The sequence below is a fragment of the Lethenteron reissneri genome, chromosome 63 (assembly GCF_015708825.2).
Source record: "Lethenteron reissneri isolate LAM-NWPU_2019-01 chromosome 63, ASM1570882v1, whole genome shotgun sequence".
NCBI classification, from domain to species: domain Eukaryota; kingdom Metazoa; phylum Chordata; class Hyperoartia; order Petromyzontiformes; family Petromyzontidae; genus Lethenteron; species Lethenteron reissneri.
Window position 1 is genome coordinate 4,534,610 of NC_083841.1, and position 19,565 is coordinate 4,554,174.

General features: G+C 53.2%; 1 protein-coding gene across 2 annotated transcripts; it reads right to left on the reverse strand.

Annotated features, from left to right (window-relative positions):
* On the reverse strand, positions 1–14,769 carry LOC133358699 (cerebellar degeneration-related protein 2-like). Of its 2 annotated transcripts, none has more exons than XM_061577131.1 (5): positions 13,893–14,769; positions 7,513–7,625; positions 5,737–5,879; positions 3,947–4,114; positions 1–3,420 (listed from the first exon to the last, which is right to left on the reverse strand). In XM_061577131.1, the coding sequence occupies exons 1-5, from the start codon at positions 13,951–13,953 to the stop codon at positions 2,532–2,534; spliced, it is 1,374 nt and encodes a 457-aa protein (XP_061433115.1). In that variant the 5' UTR covers positions 13,954–14,769; the 3' UTR covers positions 1–2,531. The 2 variants fall into 2 exon arrangements, with proteins under 2 accessions (XP_061433115.1, XP_061433113.1); XM_061577129.1 differs by having other exon boundaries at positions 5,737–5,885.
* Between the last annotated feature and the right edge of the window lie 4,796 nt (positions 14,770–19,565).

Genomic DNA, 19,565 nt, shown 5'->3' on the forward strand with positions numbered 1-19,565 from the left:
TGATCTTAAAGGTGCATTGAAAAATGTTGATACTCCGACTGATGCTCCTACTGCTGTTGTGGAGTGACTCATGCAGCCAGCTATGGCTGCAGAGTTTGATAATTCATGTTGTTTATGTCGTTTATTGTGAAAATTCCATCACAGTTCCTATGATCACTGTTTCATTGCTTTCATTGCTTTATTTTGGTGATTTTCGAAAAGTTTTTCGGTTTGGCCATGTTTCTTTGTTGTAGTACAGAGTTAGACTGATGGCCTTAATCTAAGTTGTCTTGTGGTTGTTGTTGTTTGACTTTTATGGCTTTATTTTAGTGATTTTCGAAAAGATGTTTGGTGTGGCCATGTATGTTTGTTGTAGTACAGAGTTAGACTGATGGCCTTAATCTAAGTTGTCTTGTGGTTGTTGTTGTTTGACTTGCATCCCACTGGGATTTTTGCACAGTGTTGGTGTACGGTGCTTTTTTTGCAATATTTTGCTGTCTTTTCTTGGATTTTCTGTTTGCACTCAGTCACTTTAAGATGTTTTCTTGTTCATGTTTTTTTGTTTGTTGCGGTTGCACCCGATTCAAGAGCCGAATGGCTCACAGGGCTATACCTAATCAATGAACTTTGAACTTTGAACAAAGCCACAACATTGGATTAATGTTACAAAACAGATCAACGTTTTCGTCTTTGTTCCCCAACACACCGGTGTTGCTGTACTAGTGACGAATTGGCCACCTTCTGTTTACGTGACAAACCCTCACTACTGATTGGCCGTGTCGGCCGGTGGCGCCCTCAGTTTGCTCTGGGCTCGTGTCCCGCATGCTTCATCAATCACTCGGTTCAGTGACGAACGGCAACGCAACCTTGCGCTCGGAAGGGTCCGTTCGTATTGGATCATCTTTGGGAGAGTTTTCGTGACCCCAAGTTACGGACGGATGGACGGACAGAGCTCGTGCATTCACATTTTGCAACCTTGATTGGAAAGTTGTTTTGATCCTCTTTGCGAGAGAAATTGTGTCGTCACTTTACAGAGAGACAGACGGGCAGACAGACACAGAGACAGACGGGCAGACAGACACAGAGACAGACGGGCAGACAGACACAGAGACAGACGGGCAGACAGACAAAGAGACAGACAGGCAGACACGTAATGCGTGAACGCTTTCAACCCTTGGTTGGAAAGGAGTTTTGATCCTCTTTGCGAGAGAAATTGTATCGTCACGTTACAGAGAGACAGACGGGCAGACAGACAAAGAGACAGACGGACAGACACATCATGCGCGAACACTTTCAACCCTTGGTTGGAAAGGAGTTTTGATCTTCTTTGCGAGAGAAATTGTGTCGTCACGTTACAGAGAGACAGACGGGCAGACAAGTAAGAGACAGACAGACGGACAGACACATCATGCGTGAACGCTTTCAACCCTTGGTTGGAAAACGTCTATCAAAACAGCGCACGGGAATTCCCTTTAAGATGTAGGAGGATGCTTTCGCGACCAATATCAGCCATGATACAGTTGTTCTTTGGGTTAGAATCACGTAAATATATAAATGTGTCTAGATTTGAAGTTTTCGTGACTGCAAGGATTCATACTCTTTGTTTTTTCCGGTAAAGTCACGTCGGTAAGAAATAAATAAATGAAAACAACTAAGACGAACGCTTGTGCTGCGCCCGAAACGTCGTGATTTAATTTAGTTGTTTTCATTGATTAATTTTTTTACCTACGTGACTTTACCGAAAAAACCAAAGGGTTTATAAATGTGTCGTTAAACCCGCCATCACCTGGCACAGCCAATTAGTACTACGCTTTGTTCTCCCACACACAACTGGTGTGCTGTACTAGTGTAACGTGAGGATATATCCGGCTCAATGACGTATCACAACTCGTCACGATGATTGGCTCTGCCGGTCCTGGTCTACAGCCAATGGGGGGGAAGCCTAGGGGCGTGGCCCTGACGTAATGGAAAGGTGACAGCTGTAAGTAGATGATTGGCCCTGCTGGCTTTGGCCACAGCCAATGGGGAGACGAGTCAGGGGCGTGGTCCCGGCAGCTTACTAGGGGGCCTGGAATATTCCACGGAGGCTAAACAGGATCGGGGGAAACGTACCACGTGACCCGGGTATTAAATAGGGGTGGAGACGAACGACACGTGGTCAGAACGGGAACGAACAGAGGAAGGAGGCCACGCGGGAGCGGGGCTCCGGGCTGCCACGTGGTCCAGGCTGCCACGTGGTCCAGGCTGCCATGTGGTCCAGGCTGCCACGTGGTCCAGGCTGCCACGTGGCAGTGCGTCTCTCTCTATCCCTTCACGCTGCCTGTCAGCAGTGTGAAGGAAAAGCTGTATACAAGTTGAATAAAAGACGGATTCCAGAAGTCGCCTCAACGACCTTTATTACACTGGTAACGAATCGGCCACGTTCTTTTCAAGTGACAAACCTCACTAGTTGGCTGTGTCGGGTGGCGGTGGGCTTAACGACACATTTATATACTTACGCGCGATTCTAACCCAACAAAAAAAGCGACATTACGGGAATTCCCTTCTCCGTGTCAGGTGTCCGTGTCGTCCGCGGCTCGGCTCCTTTGAATGCGCAAGAAAATCTCTTCGAACAGCGCCTTGTACTCCGGCTGGTGCTGGCTCAGCCGGCGCTGGAGTTTAACGCCTCCACCGCCGCCACCATCGTCACCACCGCCGTCGCCCTCCGCCGATGTTTGCACGGCGGCGTTGGCGCTGCGCCCCGCCCGGAGCGCGGCTACGAAGCTGGGGCGCCGCTGGCGCGCGAGCAGCTCGTCGTGTCGCTCCAGCAGCGCGTGGTAGCGCTCGTCCACCTCGCTCAGGATGCTCATGCCGCCCAGGCCCAAGCCGCCGCCCCTCGGCGCGCGCCCGCCGTCCCCTCCGATGGCGTCGAGCGCCGTCTCGCTGCTGCTCTTCCGCACGCCGAGCCTCGGCGACGCGTCCCCCCCGCCGTCGCCGGTTCCGCCCGGCGTCGACGCGGCCCCACGCCGGCCACCGTCGTCGCCGTCGTCGCTTTCGGGCACGTGCTTGGCGGCCGCGACCAGGAGGTCGGCGTCGCGCGTCGGCGAGCGCCGCCTCCTCCTCCTCCCCCCGCCGGCGGCGGCGGCGCCGTCGCTCTGGTGACCGGAGGAGTCCCTCCCCCGCAGCTCCCGCAGCTCGGCCTCGAGCGCGGCGGCGCCGTCGCGGGCGGCCGCCAGCTCGTCGGCGAGCGCCGCGAGGGCCGCGCCGCTGTCGCGGGCCGCCGACTCGAGCGTCGACTCGGCCGCGAGGCGCCGGCGGCGCTCGAGGGCGAGCTCGGAGGCCAAGTCGCGGGGTCGCGGCGGTGACGGCGGCGGCGGTGGCGGCAGGAGGTGGAGGTGGTGGTCGTGGCGGTCGTGCCGAGGCGACACGGAGCGGTCCGGTAGCGCCCCGCAAGATGCGCTCCTGCGAACGAACGGCGCCCGTCGGTTAAACCGGGAACCGTCGACGATACGCGAGACGCATTATTGTTGTTATTGTTGTTGCATGGGTGGGTGTGGAACTTCTTTCGCACCGTACGTCGCCCACCACGCCAATCGGAGGTGCGGGGGACGGACAACAAACACCAACAGCAGTTCTAAACAGAGCAGCATGTCAGCCTAGGAACGAGTTGCTATTACGATTATATATTACTCCTGTTCAGCCGGAAGAGCCCTCACCAAGCGCTCAACGTCTCCCTTTAGTGACGCGTGGTGCGCAGTGCATTCTGGGTGAGTTTGCGTCACTTCCGAGTGCGCAGGCGGTGCAACTGCCCCATAGGTGGAGGTGGGGGTGGGGGTAGAAATTGTAGCCGCCCCCCCCGCCCCCCACGTCTTTCTTTACACCACGACCCTCGGCCAATCACACGCTGCGCCACTCCCGCCGAGTCACATGGGGGTCCCGTCGGTCGCCCCCTCCACCCGCCCCCTCCACCCACAAGCACGCGGCTCACCTGCGCGTCGAGCATGACGGTCTGGGTGTCGACGTGAGGTCCCGCGCGTCACGGGGGTGCACCTTGGCCGGGTGGGCCCTCCTTCCCCGCGCCACCGACAGCTCCTCCAGCCGCTGCTGCTGCAGCTGCTCCACCTGGTCCTGGAGGTCCTGAACGGTGGCCGTAAGCCTGATGGCACAGGGCAGCGATGGGAGTGGGAGCGTGGATGTTTGTCTGTCCTCGCCGGGTACACAGGAGGTCGTGTGAAATGATATTTGTTGTTTGGTTTGTCGTTTGTCTCTCGGTCGGTTGGGATTCTTGAAGCCCGGCCAGGATCGGGGTTGACAGGTGAGTAAACTTAATTTGGGGCTTTCGTGACTGCAGGAATTGCTCTTTGGTTCTTTCGGTAAAGTGACGTGTAAAGATGAAATAATAAATTAAATACTAGCATACGACGTTTCGATTGCAACACAAGCAATCATCATCAGGTGTAAATGAAATAGCAACACAAATCTAGTATACTTAGAAATGTAATGTGATACAACAGAGAGTCGGATAACATAACAGTCAACACCCTACCTGGTTGATTACGTTCTTCCTGATGGATGAGTATGAAAAATAAGTAATATTTAGAAAAACTCTTTTTTAAACACGGTTTAGTGAAATGTACCGACCGTGCAAATCTTTCGGTCGTTTTTTAACCCACTTCCCGTGATCCAATCGAGCTGACATTTTGCACACAGACTCGTTGTGCGTGACAATTTATTTTCGTGAAAAATTTTTCTCCAAAATTTTACACTTTTTAGAATTTTTTTTTATATTTAATTAGCAATTGCTTAATGGTGGCAGGCAATTATCTGACCCATAGGTGGCAGCCATCTCAAGCCAGTTGACGAGAGGACTCGAGCCGCCACGCATATAAAGGATTTATAGTGAAAAACTTTGTTTTTACGGGTTAATTTTTTGCTTGTTGACCAGTGTAATAATCGACTTGCATCGTTTTTGACACTGACTGTCCTACACCAGAGACACAGCAGCCTTGGTTCATGGCCCTGTCTCACCACCAGCGTCAGAACAGAGAACAGCGTCAAAAGGCGAACAGGACAAGGGCAATGCCACGCGTAGCAGATCATTCACAGCTCGCGTTGAGCAGCTACAACCATGGTGGTGGTGACGAGGGACGATATTATGGAACCCTTTCTCATGGCAGTATCACAGTATCATGAAAAATAAACACATTCCTGTGGAGGGAGCTGGTAGGAACACGTTGGGTTGCTCGGTCAATGGCCTGCAGGGTCAACGGCGGCGTGGTGTATTCCGCAAATATGGCCGACTGTGAGGGCGGGCACAAGCCGGCGTGAGTAGGTTAAACGTTGAGTTTTATAAGGGCACCACGGGGTGACCAGCCCCTCCCCACCCAGCCCCACCCCTCCCACCCCCCACCCAGCCCCACCCCTCCCCCCTACCACGACCCCTCCCCACCCTCCCCTCCCCACCCAGCCCCACCCCTCCCTCCCACCCCCCCCACCCCTCCCCCACCCCCCCCCACCCCTCCCCCCCACCACCACCCCACCCCCCACCACCACCCCTCCCCCCACCCCTCCCACCACCCCTCCCCCCCACCCCCCACACCCCCCCTCCCCCCACCCCAGCACCTCTCCCCCACCCCCACCCCACCACCCCCCCCACCCACCACCCCTCCACCCCACCCACCACCCCTCCCCCCCACCTCACCCCCACCCCTCCCCCACCCCCCCCCCCCACCACCCCCCCCACCACCCCCCCACCCACCCCTCCCCCCACCCCAGCACCTCTCCACGCGGTGCTGACCGGCCTTGTTCTCGAGCAGCAGCCGCTGGTTGTCCGTCTCGAGGTCACGTGACGCGTTGTCCAGCTGCTCGTACACGCGCGCGTGCTGCTCGTTCACCTGGCGCAGCAGCTCCGCCTGCCGGCTCTGGTACTGGGACGGGGGAGGGGGGGTAGGGGGGAGGGGGGGAGGGGGGTGGGGGGGGGGACGTTTTCACCAGAAATTACAACCAGCTTCATCAGGCGAGACAGACAGATTTGTGGAGAAATCCTTCTGTTTTGCTCTTAAATAAAAGTCCTCGAGTCCGCGAGTGCGTGACTCCGTGAGCCTGTGAACAGTCCGTGACTACGTGAGCCTGTGAACAGTCCGTGACTACGTGAGCCTGTGAGCTTGTGACTCCGTGAACCTGTGAGTCCGTGACTCCGTGAGTCTGTGAGTCTGTGAGTCCGTGACTCCGTGAGTCTGTGAGTCCGTGAGTGCGTGAGCCTGTGAGTCCGTGACTCCGTGAGCCTGTGAGCTTGTGACTCCGTGAGCCTGTGAGTCCGTGACTCCGTGAGCCTGTGAGTCCGTGAGCCCGTGAGCCTGTGAGTCCGCGAGTGCGTGAGCCTGTGAGTCCGTGACTCCGTGAGCCTGTGAGTCCGTGAGTGCGTGAGCCTGTGAGTCCGTGAGTGCGTGAGCCTGTGACTCCGTGAGCCCGTGAGCCTGTGACTCCGTGAGCCCGTGAGCCTGTGAGTCCGTGAGTGCGTGAGCCTGTGACTCCGTGACTCCGTGAGCCTGTGAGTCCGCGAGTGCGTGAGCCTGTGACTCCGTGAGCCTGTGAGTCCGTGACTCCGTGAGCCTGTGAGTCCGTGAGTGCGTGAGCCTGTGAGTCCGTGAGTGCGTGAGCCTGTGACTCCGTGAGCCCGTGAGCCTGTGACTCCGTGACTCCGTGAGCCTGTGAGTCCGCGAGTGCGTGAGCCTGTGACTCCGTGAGCCTGTGAGTCCGTGACTCCGTGAGCCTGTGAGTCCGCGAGCCCGTGAGCCTGTGAGTCTGCGAGCCCGTGAGCCTGTGAGTCTGTGAGTCTGTGAGCCTGTGAGTGCGTGAGTCTGCGAGTGCGTGAGCCTGTGAGTCCGTGACTCCGTGAGCCTGTGAGTCTGTGAGTGCGTGAGTCTGTGTGTGCGTGAGCCTGTGAGTCCGTGACTCCGTGAGCTTGTGAGTCCGTGAGTTCGTGAGGAGTCTGAGAGTCCGTGAGTCTGTGAGTCTGTGAGCAGTCCGTGACTCCGTGACTCCGTGAGCCTGTGAGTCCGTGAGTCCGTGAGGAGTCTGAGAGTCCGTGAGTCCGTGAGGAGTCCGTGACTCCGTTGCTTCGTGACTCCGTGAGCCTATGAGTCTGTGAGTCCGTGACTCCGTGAGTCTGTGACTCCGTGAGTCTGTGAGTCCGTGAGCCTGTGAGTCCGTGACTCCGTGAGCCTGTGAGTCCGTGAGTCCGTGACTCCGTGACTCCGTGAGTCCGTGAGCCTGTGAGTCCGTGAGCCTGTGAGTCCGTGAGCCTGTGAGTCCGTGACTCCGTGACTCCGTGACTTCGTGAGTCTGTGAGTCCGTGAGTCCGTGAGCCCGTGACTCTGTGAGTCCGTGAGTCCATGACTCCGCGACCAGTCCGTGACTCCGTGACTCCGTGAGCCTGTGAGTCCGTGACTCCGTGAGTCCGTGAGTCCGTGACTCCGTGACTCCGTGACTCCGTGAGTCCGTGACTCCGCGACCAGTCCGCGAGTCCGCGAGTCCACGGTGCGCGTGCCCTACCTCGAGTTCCTGCGCCTGCTCCTGGTTTGCGGCGTACAGCTGCTGCAGCGTCTCCTCCAGCTCCGTGTTGCGCTCCAGCAGCGTCTTCCCCAGCTCGGCCGCCAGCTGCAAGTCTGCGTGGAGGGGCGGCAGCGACAACCATTGGCCACTACGTACGGCGCAAAAGAAGTTTGACGCGCGCGCGCACGTGCAGACGGTTCGCACGCGCGCTCTGCGGTTTTTTCGTTGGTAGAAAAAGAACAGATCGCGACGTTTCGATCGCGAACGCGAGCAATCGTCGTCCGGCAAAAACGACCCCCTATCTTTCGATTTAAAGCTTTCGTGACTGCAGGGATTCATCTTCTTGGTTCTTTCGGTAAAGTCACGTAGAAGGGAAATAATAAAATAATAAAAATAATATATTTCGATTTAAAGCTTTGGTGACTGCAGGGATTCATCTTCTTGGTTCTTTCGGTAAAGTCACGTAGAAGGGAAATAATAAAATAATAAACATAATATATTTCGATTTAAAGCTTTCGTGACTGCAGGGATTCATCTTCTTGGTTCTTTCGGTAAAGTCACGTAGAAGGGAAATAATAAAATAATAAAAATAATATATTTCGATTTAAAGCTTTCGTGACTGCAGGGATTCATCTTCTTGGTTCTTTCGGTAAAGTCACGTAGAAGGGAAATCATAAAATAATAAAAATAAAACATAATAAAATAATTCTCCCGACGTTTCGGCCACAACGCAAGCAGCCGTCCGCCCCGACAGACCTGTTCTTCACCTGCGGACGGCTGCTTGCGTTGTGGCCGAAACGTCGTGAGAAATATTTTATTATGTTTTATTTTTATTATTTTATTATTTCCATTCTACGTGACTTTACCGAAAGAACCAAGAAGATGCACCCCCTACCTCACTATGAGACCTCCTTTACCAGTGGCAAAATATAGTAGTAGGTTTTTACCCTTTAAACTTGTACAAAACTGACACCTTTATAGAAGGCATCATGTTTGCAATAACCACAACACAAGCAGTCAAAATGAAATCAACTTCAAAGACAGTGCATATCATTATCAGAGTTGTTTCTTTTTGTTTGCATTTTGACTGCTTGTGTTGTGGTTATTGCAAACATGATGCCTTGTATAAAGGTGTCAGCTTTTGTACCAGTTTAAAGGGTAAAAACCTACTACTAAACCCCCTACCTCCTCGCAGTGCCGGATGGGCAACACTGTCGTGGACAGTGCTGTGGGGGGAGGGCCAATGCCTCATTGGCCCTCTCCCCTCATAGTGTCTGTGACCACCACAGTGGCTAAACGGGGGCTCTGGACGGGTGCGATGGGCTGGTAACCCCTCCACCTTCAAGTCATTACCACGAAACTACGACTTAAAAATAAATATGTAACTTATAAGCTTGTGTCGGAGGCCCCGGGGGGACAGGCGTCTATGACGTCTCCTGGCCAAACCCCAATTGGCGGAGCCAGGAGATTGAATCTTCACCCTCGGGGCTCCTCCAGAAACAACGAAAAGCCATTACGGATGGCCACGTGGAATGTTCGAATGCTCACTGCGGAGGAGAGGCTGCCACGCCTTTGTCGGGAGCTGGACCGGTACCGCCTGGATCTCTGTGGCATTCAGGAGGTCCGGTGGACCGGTTCTGGCTCCTGCCACCATGAGGGGTGGACAGTCCTCTACTCGGGGCAGGAGACTGCCAAACAACAGGGTGTGGCTCTTCTTCTGAACAAAAGAATGAAGGGGGCGTGGGAGCGTGGCGGTGAGGTGTGGGAAGCTGTAAGCCCCAGGCTACTTTGGGCTCGCCTTCCCATCAACCGGAGGCGAGGAGTGGTGGTCGTGGTTACTTATGCCCCCACCGAAGACGAACATCTGTGGAGGGATGCAGGCAAAGCCGGTGAGTCAGATGCCTTCTATGACCTCCTGTCACAGGTGCTGGCTAAAGTGGCCACTCGGGACAGAGTCATCTTGTTGGGTGACTTCAATGCCCGAGTTGGTCATGATGCTGGCACCTGGTCTGGAGTGATTGGAAGGCATGGGCCAGATCAGCTCAATAACAACGGTAGGAGACTGCTATATTTTTGTGCAGCCCATGGGCTTGTAATTACCAACACGCTCTTCCAGAATCGGCGCATCCACACAACATCATGGATGCATGCCGGGTCCAAGCAAGAACATCTGCTGGACTACATAGTGATGGACCAGCGGATGCGAGCCCATGTCCTTGACACCAGGATCTACCATGGAGCTGATCTGCCCTCTGACCATCGACTAGTCATCTGTAAGATGCGCCTTCCATTCTTCCATTCCGGTGGTGGGTGTACACCCAGGACCCCATTCCAACCTAAAGTGGCCTGGTCTCAGTTAGCTGATGAAAGTTGCAAGTGAGAATTTCATCATCACTTGCAGCTGGGGTTGGCATCGTCCCCCACTCCTCCTGATGTCGAGGGTAAATGGGCGAGGTTTAGGACTGTGACTCATGCAGCTGCAATAGCTGCTTTGGGTACGCGGTCTAGACCTCCCCAGAGACCCTGGCTGACAGGAGGTGTTCAGGATAGTTAAGAAAAAGCGACAGGCCCACTCTCATCGGCTACAGCATCCCACGTCAGAGAATGAGGAGGCTTACCGCAGCCTTCGCTCAGAGGTTCGGAGAGCCGTAAGGCGCTGCAAGGATGGGTGGTGGTCGCAGGTTGCTGAGGAGATGGAGTCTGCCTCAGTGGCCCGCGATCACAAATCACTATTTAACTCCATCAAAAAAGTAACCTGCAGCGCCACACCTATTACCATCATTAGGGGAAAAAACGGTGATCCAATATCTGACCCCCAGGAACAGGTTTGCAGATTTGCTGAGCATTTCTGTGAGGTCCTGGGAGAGGGGAAATCCCTCAGGCAGGAAAACATCATGGCACAAAGTGGGGATAACCCTGCTGAGGCTGCGGTGCCTCAAATATTGGAAGAGGTCACCCCCTGTGAGTGTATGGCTGAGGTGCCATCTGTTGAGGAAGTACTGAAGGCGATCCAGAGTCTGAGACCAGGAAAGGCACCGGACAGAGATGATCTCCCAAGCGAAATACTGAGGGAGGGCGTTTGTGCACAGACTGCCCTATATGACATCATAACAAGTCTGGACCGCTGGACGGGTTCCGCAGGATTGGAAGGATTCCCTGGTGGTCCCCATCTTTAACAAGGGGGACCGTACCGACTGTAACAACTACAGGGGCATCTCACCCCTCAGTGTGCCGGGAAAGGTCCTGGCAAGGATTATTCAACATCGCCTTGCTAGGCACGCTGAGGAGAGGCTTGCGGAGCCCCAATGCGGTTTCAGGAAAGGGCGGTCCTGCACAGATGCCATATTTTCTGTCCGTCTGCTACAGCAGAGGTGTAGGGAATTTCAACAAGACCTACATCTCTGCTTTATTGACCTGGTCAAGGCCTAGGATACCATCAGTAGACCTGGGCTCTGGGTTGTTCTTCGTGCTTTCGGAGTCCCTGACCCTCTGCTCACGATCATTAAGGACCTTCATGATGGTGAGCGGGCCCGGGTTAAACTACGTGGCCAGGAGTCAGAGCCTTTCCCTGTACACCTTGGGGTGAGACAGGAATGTCCACTGGCTCCCAAATTATTTAACATCTATTTTGACCACGTAGTTCGTGAAGCCTTCAATAGCTATACCGGGGGAATCTCCATTAGGTAGATATAATGGGAGGCTGATCAACGCCCGGGTGCGATCAAGGGATGGCTCCCTATTGGTCAACCACGTTATGTATGCCGATGATTTGGTAATAACTGCACATTCAGATGAGGAGTTGGAGACGCTGCTGCTGAGACTGGAGCGTGCCACTAAGAGGTGGGGCCTTACCATCAGCCCCACCAAAACTAAACACCTGCCTGGGTATTTTGTACCATCGGACACTCCACCCCCACAAATCCCAATCGGTGATGGGGCAGTAGTGGAGAGAGTGGAGAGTTTCCCATACCTGGGCAGTGTGCTTATGACCGGCTCCAGTTTAACAGCAGAGGTCTCACTCCGAATCAGTCGAGCGGCAATATCTTTTCATCGGTTGTGTGACGCTGTGTGGAAGCTACCTGGTCTGTCGCTCCGCACGAAGCTTCAAGTCTTCTCGGCCACAGTCATTCCCTCCCTTCTCTACGCTTGCGAAACGTGGACCCCCCTAATGGAGCGTCTTCGCTGGTTGGAAACATTTAGGCTGGCCTGCCTACGATCCATCCTGGGTTTAACCAGGCTGGATTGTGTGAGGAGCTCACAAATCCTTGAAAGATCTGGGCAAAGTCCCATCGGTGAGCTCCTCCGGCAGGCAAGGCTGCGTTGGCTGGGTCATGTAGCCCGCATGCCCAGCCACCGCATGCCTAAACAGCTTTTGTTCGGCCGGATCGAGGGGGCTAGACGGGCGCGGCACGGGCTGGAGAAGAGATGGAGTGATGTGGTACAGGAGGACGTGGAGCTGAGTGGACTTGCCGATGACCGGTACCAGCGGTGTCAAGATCGGCCTCTGTGGAGGAGGCTCGTGAAGGATGCTGCTACTGGGCAGTTGGAGGCAGTCGCCCTCCAACAACAACGGAGGGCGGAGGAGCGACGCTCACAACAACGAGCGGAGCGCCGGGTGGCTAAAGCACAGCAAGTTGGTACAGTAGGGGGCACAGGTGGTGCATCAGCCAGTCATCTCGGTCATCTCGGTCAGTCGACCCGTGGCACCTGGGTCTGCCCCGTGACCTCCTGCCAGCGGGCGTTCGACACTTCACGTGGCCTCAAGGTGCACTTGGCCTGGCACAAGCATCGTGGTGACGTCACCGCCACTTAGTGGCGAATGGCGGTTGTTGTTGTTGTGTCAGTGTGTGAGTGTGTGTGTCAGTGTGTGAGTGTGTGTGTCAGTGTGTGTGTCAGTGTGTGAGTGTGTGTGTCAGTGAGTGTGTGTGTCAGTGAGTGTGTGTGTCAGTGTGTGTGTGTGTCAGTGTGTGTGTCAGTGTGTGAGTGTGTGTGTCAGTGTGTGAGTGTGTGTGTCAGTGTGTGTGTGTGTGTGTCAGTGAGTGTGTGTGTGTGTCAGTGTGTGAGTGTGTGTTTGTCAGTGTGTGAGTGTGTGTGTCAGTGTGTGAGTGTGTGTGTCAGTGAGTGTGTGTGTCAGTGAGTGTGTGTGTCAGTGTGTGTGTGTGTCAGTGTGTGTGTGTGTCAGTGTGTGAGTGTGTGTGTCAGTGTGTGAGTGTGTGTGTCAGTGTGTGAGTGTGTGTGTCAGTGTGTGTGTGTGTCAGTGTGTGAGTGTGTGTGTCAGTGAGTGTGTGTGTCAGTGTGTGTGTGTGTCAGTGTGTGTGTGTGTCAGTGTGTGAGTGTGTGTGTCAGTGTGTGAGTGTGTGTGTCAGTGAGTGTGTGTCAGTGTGTGAGTGTGTCAGTGTGTGAGTGTGTCAGTGTGTGAGTGTGTGAGTGTGTGTTTGTCAGTGTGTGAGTGTGTCAACGTGTGTGAGTGTGTGTGTCAGTGTGTGAGTGTGTGTGTCAGTGAGTGTGTGTCAGTGTGTGAGTGTGTGTGTCAGTGTGTGAGTGAGTGTGTGTGTGTGTCAGTGTGTGTCAGTGAGTGTGTGTGTGTCAGTGAGTGTGTGTGTCAGTGTGTGTGTGTCAGTGTGTGTGTGTGTCAGTGTGTGTGTCAGTGTGTGAGTGTGTGTGTCAGTGAGTGTGTGTGTCAGTGTGTGTGTGTGTCAGTGTGTGAGTGTGTGTGTCAGTGAGTGTGTGTGTCAGTGAGTGTGTGTCAGTGTGTGAGTGTGTGTGTCAGTGTGTGAGTGAGTGTGTGTGTAGCGGTTCGCGCGCTGCACTGCGAACCTGGCGACCCGGGTTCGATTCCCGCTCACGGAAAGCACCAGTGACGATTATCTCAACCGGTCCTGGGCCCTCCCCTAGGTCGACTCAGCCTCAAATGAGTACCTAGTGCGATGTGTAAACATCGCCGCTAGGGAGACAAAGGCGGTCGGGCGTGGTGCTGGCCACCCACCCCCTCGTGTACCGTTCCGGCCTTCATAGGTGCTCGCTAACAGCACTTGCCCCTACAGTCTGTTAAGGCTATACGGGGGATCTTTGTTGTGTCAGTGTGTGTGTGTGTCAGTGTGTCAGTGTGTGTGTGTGTGTGTCAGTGTGTGTGAGTGTGGTGCAGCAGGGAGTGTGAGTCAGTGTGTGTGAGTGTGTGTGCAGCAGGGTTCAGCTGTCAGTGTGTGAGTGTGTGTGCAGCAGGGTGCAGCAGGCAGTGTGTATGTCAGTGTGTGAGTGTGAGTGCAGCAGGCAGTGTGTGTCAGTGTCAGTGAGTGCAGCAGGCAGTGTGAGTGTGTCAGTGTGAGTGCAGCAGGGTGCAGCAGGGTGCAGCAGGGTGCAGCAGGGTGCACGAGGCTCACCCTGCTCCAGGTCGCGATGATCGTACCAGGGCTCATCTTCCACAATCTCATACTCCTCCATCTCGAGCTGTCTCTCCGTGTCTGTCTGTCTCTCTGTGTCTGTCTGTGTACGGATTTCTCTCGTTGTCTCGATTGTATCGCTTAGTGTCTGTGTCTCTCTGTCTCTCTGTCTCTGTGTCTCCGTGTTTATGTCTGTGTCTCTGTCTCTCTGTATCTGTGTCTGTTTGTGCACGGATTTCTCTCGTTGTCTCGATTGTATCGCTTAGTGTCTGTGTCTCTCTGTCTCTCTGTCTCTGTGTCTCCGTGTCTCTGTCTCCGTGTCTCTGTGTCTCAGTGTCTCCGTGTCTCTGTCTCTCTGTATCTGTCTGTGTCTCCGTGTCTCTGTATCTGTCTGTCTCCGTGTCTCCGCGTCTGTGTCTGTCTCTGTGTCTCCGTGTCTGTCTCCGTGTCTATGTCTCCGTGTCTCTGTGTCTCTGTGTCTGTCTCCGTGTCTGTGTCTCTGTATCTGTCTCTCTGTGTCTATGTCTGTGTCTGTTTCTCTGTATCTGTGTCTCCGTGTCTATGTCTCTCTGTCTCTGTGTCTCTGTATCTGTCTCTCTGTCTCTGTGTCTCTGTATCTGTCTCTCTGTCTCTGTATCTGTCTCTCCGTGTCCGCGTCTCCGACAGAGCGGCTCCTGCTGTCGGCAGATGCCCCGTGTCTGTGTCTCTGTGTCTCCGTGTCTCCCCGTGTCTCTGTGTCTCTGTCTCCGTGTCTCCGTGTCTGTTTGTCTCCGTGTCTCTGTGTCTCCGACAGAGCGGCTCCTGCTGTCGGCAGATGCCCGTGGCGACGTGGCCAAGTCTGAGAGCCCCGCTGCGATTCCCTCCCCGCCTCGCGATGGAGGCGTGCGGGGGATGAAGAGCAGGGAGGGGGGAGGGAGGAGGATGGAGAAGGGAGGGAGGAGGGAAGAGATGGAGGGAGGGAGGGAGGGAGGAGGAGGAGGGAGGAGGAGGGAGGGAGGAGGGAAGAGATGGAGGGAGGGAGGAGGGAGGAGGAGGAGGGAGGAGGAGGGAGGGAGGAGGGAAGAGATGGAGGGAGGGAGGAGGGAGGAGGAGGAGGGAGGAGGAGGGAGGGAGGAGGGAAGAGATGGAGGGAGGGAGGAGGGAGGAGGAGGAGGGAGGAGGAGGGAGGGAGGAGGGAAGAGATGGAGGGAGGGAGGAGGAGGAGGGAGGGAGGAGGAGGAGGGAGGGAGGAGGAGGGAGGGAGGAGGGAAGAGATGGAGGGAGGGAGGAGGAGGAGGGAGGGAGGGAGGGAGGAGGGAAGAGATGGAGGGAGGGAGGAGGGAAGAGATGGAGGGAGGGAGGGAGGAGGAGGGAGGAGGATGGAGGAGGAGGGAGGAGGAGGAGGGAGGGAGGAGGAGGGAGGGAGGAGGGAAGAGATGGAGGGAGGGAGGAGGAGGAGGGAGGGAGGAGGAGGGAGGAGGGAAGAGATGGAGGGAGGGAGGAGGAAGAGATGGAGGGAGGGAGGAGGGAGGGAGGAGGGAAGAGGAGGGAGGAGGAGGAGGGAGGAGGAGGAGGGAGGGAGGAGGGAAGAGATGGAGGGAGGGAGGAGGAAGAGATGGAGGAGGGAGGAGGAGGAGGGAGGATGGAGGGAGGAGGATGGAGGAGGAGGAGGGAGGGAGGAGGAGGAGGGAGGGAGGGAGGGAGGAGGGAAGAGATGGAGGGAGGGAGGGAGGAGGAGGGAGGAGGATGGAGGAGGAGGGAGGGAGGGAGGAGGGAAGAGATGGAGGGAGGGAGGAGGAGGAGGGAGGGAGGAGGGAGGGAGGAGGAGGGAGGGAGGAGGGAAGAGATGGAGGGAGGGAGGAGGAGGAGGGAGGGAGGGAGGGAGGGAGGAGGGAAGAGATGGAGGGAGGGAGGAGGAGGAGGGAGGGAGGAGGAGGGAGGGAGGAGGGAAGAGATGGAGGGAGGGAGGAGGAGGAGGGAGGAGGAGGAGGAGGGAGGGAGGATGGAGGGAAGAGGATGGAGGGAGGAGGGGGGAGAGAGGAGGAGGAGGGAGGGAGGATGGAGGGAGGAGGAGGGAGGGAGAGAGGAGGAGGAGGAGGGAGGGAGGAGGAGGAGGGAGGAGGAGGAGGAGGGAGAGAGGAGGAGGAGGAGGGAGGGAGGAGGGAGGGAGGTGGAGGGAGGAGGGAGGGAGGAGGAGGAGGGAGGGAGGAGGAGGAGGGAGGGAGGAGGATGGAGGGAAGAGGAGGAGGGAGGGAGGAGGAGGAGGGAGGGAGGAGGAAGGAGGTAGGAGGAGGAGGAGGGTGGAGCAGATTGGATTTGTATCGATGGCCACACCTCCACACGGGGTGGGGGTGGGGAGGTTATTCCCACTCCCCAGTGAACGATGATTGGAGCCGGTCGCGGCACCGTTATGCTGTCAGATAACAAAAAATAACCCGTAAAAACAAAGTTTTTCACTATAAATCCTTTATATGCGTGGCGGCTAGAGTCCTCTCGTCCTCTGGCTTGAGATGGCTGCCACCTATGGGTCAGATGATTGCCTGGCAGCATTAAGCAATTGGTAATTAAATAAATAAAATGATTTCCTACAAAGTGTCAAATTTAGCAAAAAAAATTTCACGAAAATAAATTGTCACGCACAACGAGTCTGTGTGCAAAATGTCAGCTCGATTGGATCACGGGAAGTGGGTTAAAAAACAGCTCACTTGCCGTGCAAAAAATAAATGCATTATTGAGCTCCGCCCCCCCCCCCCCCCCACCAAAAAAACCCCACAAAAGTTGTATTTTTATAATTTGTGCATGGTGTACAGTCTGGAAAGTACCCACATGGCAAATTTCCAGTTTGTTGCATGTCGGGAAGTACGCCGGGAATCGAACTCCGGGTCGCCGGGTTCATAGCGCAGCGTGGCGCTAACCGCTGCGCCACCGCTCCCCAGAGCCAACACCACCACCACCACAACCCTCCCCACTCATTCAGCCATTCCATGATTTGCCACGGACAATCGTCAGGCTTCTTAGTTTTTTTCGGTAAAGTCACGTAGGTAAAACATTTAAATTAATAAAAGTAAAATAAAAACAAGTATAACCCGTAAAAACAAAGTTTTTCACTATAAATCCTTTATATGCGTGGCGGCTAGAGTCCTCTCGTCCTCTGGCTTGAGATGGCTGCCACCTATGGGTCAGATGATTGCATGACAACATTCTAATATTTTTGTTCTAAAAAGTGTAAAATTTAGGATTTTTTTTTCACGAACATGAATTGTCACGCACGAGTCTGTGTGGAAAATGTCAGCTCGATTGGATCCCGGGAAGTGGGTTAAAAAAACGACCGAAAGATTTGCACGGTCCTAAGCAAGCAAGCAAGTTAACTTAATAAAAAGGATTTAAATAAAAATCACGACGTTTCGGAGGCAACACAAGCTTCCGTCTTCAGGTGGAACCGTCACAGCCACGACAGCTGTATCAAGTAACAGCTGTCGTGGCTGTGACGGTTCCACCTGAAGACGGAGGCTTGTGTTGCCTCCGAAACGTCGTGATTTTTTTTTACTTTTATTAATTTCAATTTTTTACCTACACGGTGACTTTACCGAAAAAACCTAAGAATATGAATCCTTGCAGTCACGAAAGCTTCAAATCTAGAATCGTCAGGCTGACTACGATCCGTTCACCCCCTGTAGGAATCCGATAAGCTCCAAAGCTCTTTCGTACCAACGTCCAGGAGAAGCGTTCGCCGCTGCGCTCAAGGCTCGTGTGCGTTTTCACGGGTCGGTGTCCGATGTTTCGTTTCCGTGGCTCGATCAGTAAGCTTTCACGCGCATGCTCTCGCAGCGCGTGGCGTGCGGTGGCCGATGCAGTTGCTCGCAGCATCCACAAGGTGGCGTTACCAGACCGTGTCAACCACTATACACTACATTATACACTACACTTCTATACACGACACTATACACTACTATACACTACACTATACACTACATTATACACTACACTACTATACACTATACTACTATACACTACACTGCTATACACTACATTATACACTACACTACTATACACTACACTACTATACACTACACTATACACTACACTATACACTACTATACACTACACTATACATTACACTACACACTACACTATACACTACTATACACTGCACTATACACTACACTACACTATACACTACTATACACTACACTAAACACTACACTATACACTACTATACACTACACTATACACTACACTATACACTACTATACACTGCACTATACACTACATTATACACTACAGTACTATATACTACACTACACACTACACTGCTACTATACACTACTATACACTACTATACTACTATACACTATTATACACTACTATACTACTATACACTACACTATACACTACACTATACACTACTATACACTACGCTATACACTACACTATTATACACTACTATACACTGCACTATACACTACACTATACACTACTATACACTACACTACTATACACTACACTATACACTACACTATACACTACTATACACTACACTATACACTACACTATATACTACTATACACTACACTATACACGACACTACTATATACTACACTACTATACACTACACTAGATGTAGATGCCACTGGTTCTTCACGTTCTGCGGATGTAGTCCATGTATCATACCTGTCAACCCCTTATCAGTGTCCTACCTTATTACAGACTAATTCCGACCTCACTGGTCACCCTGTGCCCTTAAACATCTCAACGTTCATCCTACAAAGTCCCATCACAAGAGAGAAACACAAATAGACAATTATTTTTTTGTGCCCATACTGAAACGTCTGTATGCCGTATGGACCTGAAAACTCAAAATTCCTGTACAAGAATACGGGGTAAACCGTATAGGCCAGGGGTCGGCAACCTACGGCTCCGGAGCCGCATGCGGCTTTTTACGGGCTGCTTCTTGACGATGAGTACGTATGTACTCAGATGCATTGCGGCTCTTGAAATACTGAATTTTGTACCGAATTGGAAAGAAATGGCTCTTCTTGTTATTTTGGTTGCCGACCCCTGGTCTAGGCTGACACGGCATAGTAGTGTCGTGTTTAGTAGTGTAGTGTATAGTGTAGTGTATAGTGTAGTGTATAGTGTAGTGTATAGTGTAGTGTTTAGTAGTGTATACTAGTGTAGTGTATAGTAGTGTAGTGTATAGTGTAGTGTATAGTAGTGTAGTGTATAGCGTAGTGTATACTAGTATATAGTGTAGTGTATAGTAGTGTAGTGTATAGTGTAGTATATAAAAGTGTAGTGTATAGTGTAGTGTATACTAGTATATAGTGTAGTGTATACTAGTGTAGTGTTTAGTCGTGCAGTGTGTAGTAGTGTAGTGTATACTAGTGTATAGTGTAGTACATAGTAGTGTAGTGTTTAGTGTAGTGTATAGTAGTGTAGTGTGTAGTGTTTAGTAGTGTAGTGTATAGTATAGTGCATAGTGTAGAGTAGTGTCTAGTGTATAGTAGTGTAGTGTATAGTGTTTAGTAGTGTAGTGTATAGTGTAGTGTATACTAGTGCATAGTGTAGTGTATACTAGTGCATAGTGTAGTGTATAGTGTGTAGTAGTGTATACTAGTGCATAGTGTAGTCACTGTAGTGTATAGTGTAGTGTTTAGTAGTGTAGTGTATAGTGTAGTGTATAGTGTAGTGTAT

What these genes read in the sequence shown, in the direction of transcription:
- LOC133358699 (XM_061577129.1), bottom strand. Translation starts at nt 13,953, where the DNA reads ATGGAGGAGTATGAGATTGTGGAAGATGAGCCCTGGTACGATCATCGC. An exon ending in TCATCGCGACCTGGAGCAGG is followed by an intron (nt 7,626 to 13,892) that starts GTGAGCCTCGTG and finishes CCCTCCACGCAG; the next exon opens with ACTTGCAGCTGGCGGCCGAG. An exon ending in CCGTCATGCTCGACGCGCAG is followed by an intron (nt 3,421 to 3,946) that starts GTGAGCCGCGTG and finishes GTTCGTTCGCAG; the next exon opens with GAGCGCATCTTGCGGGGCGC.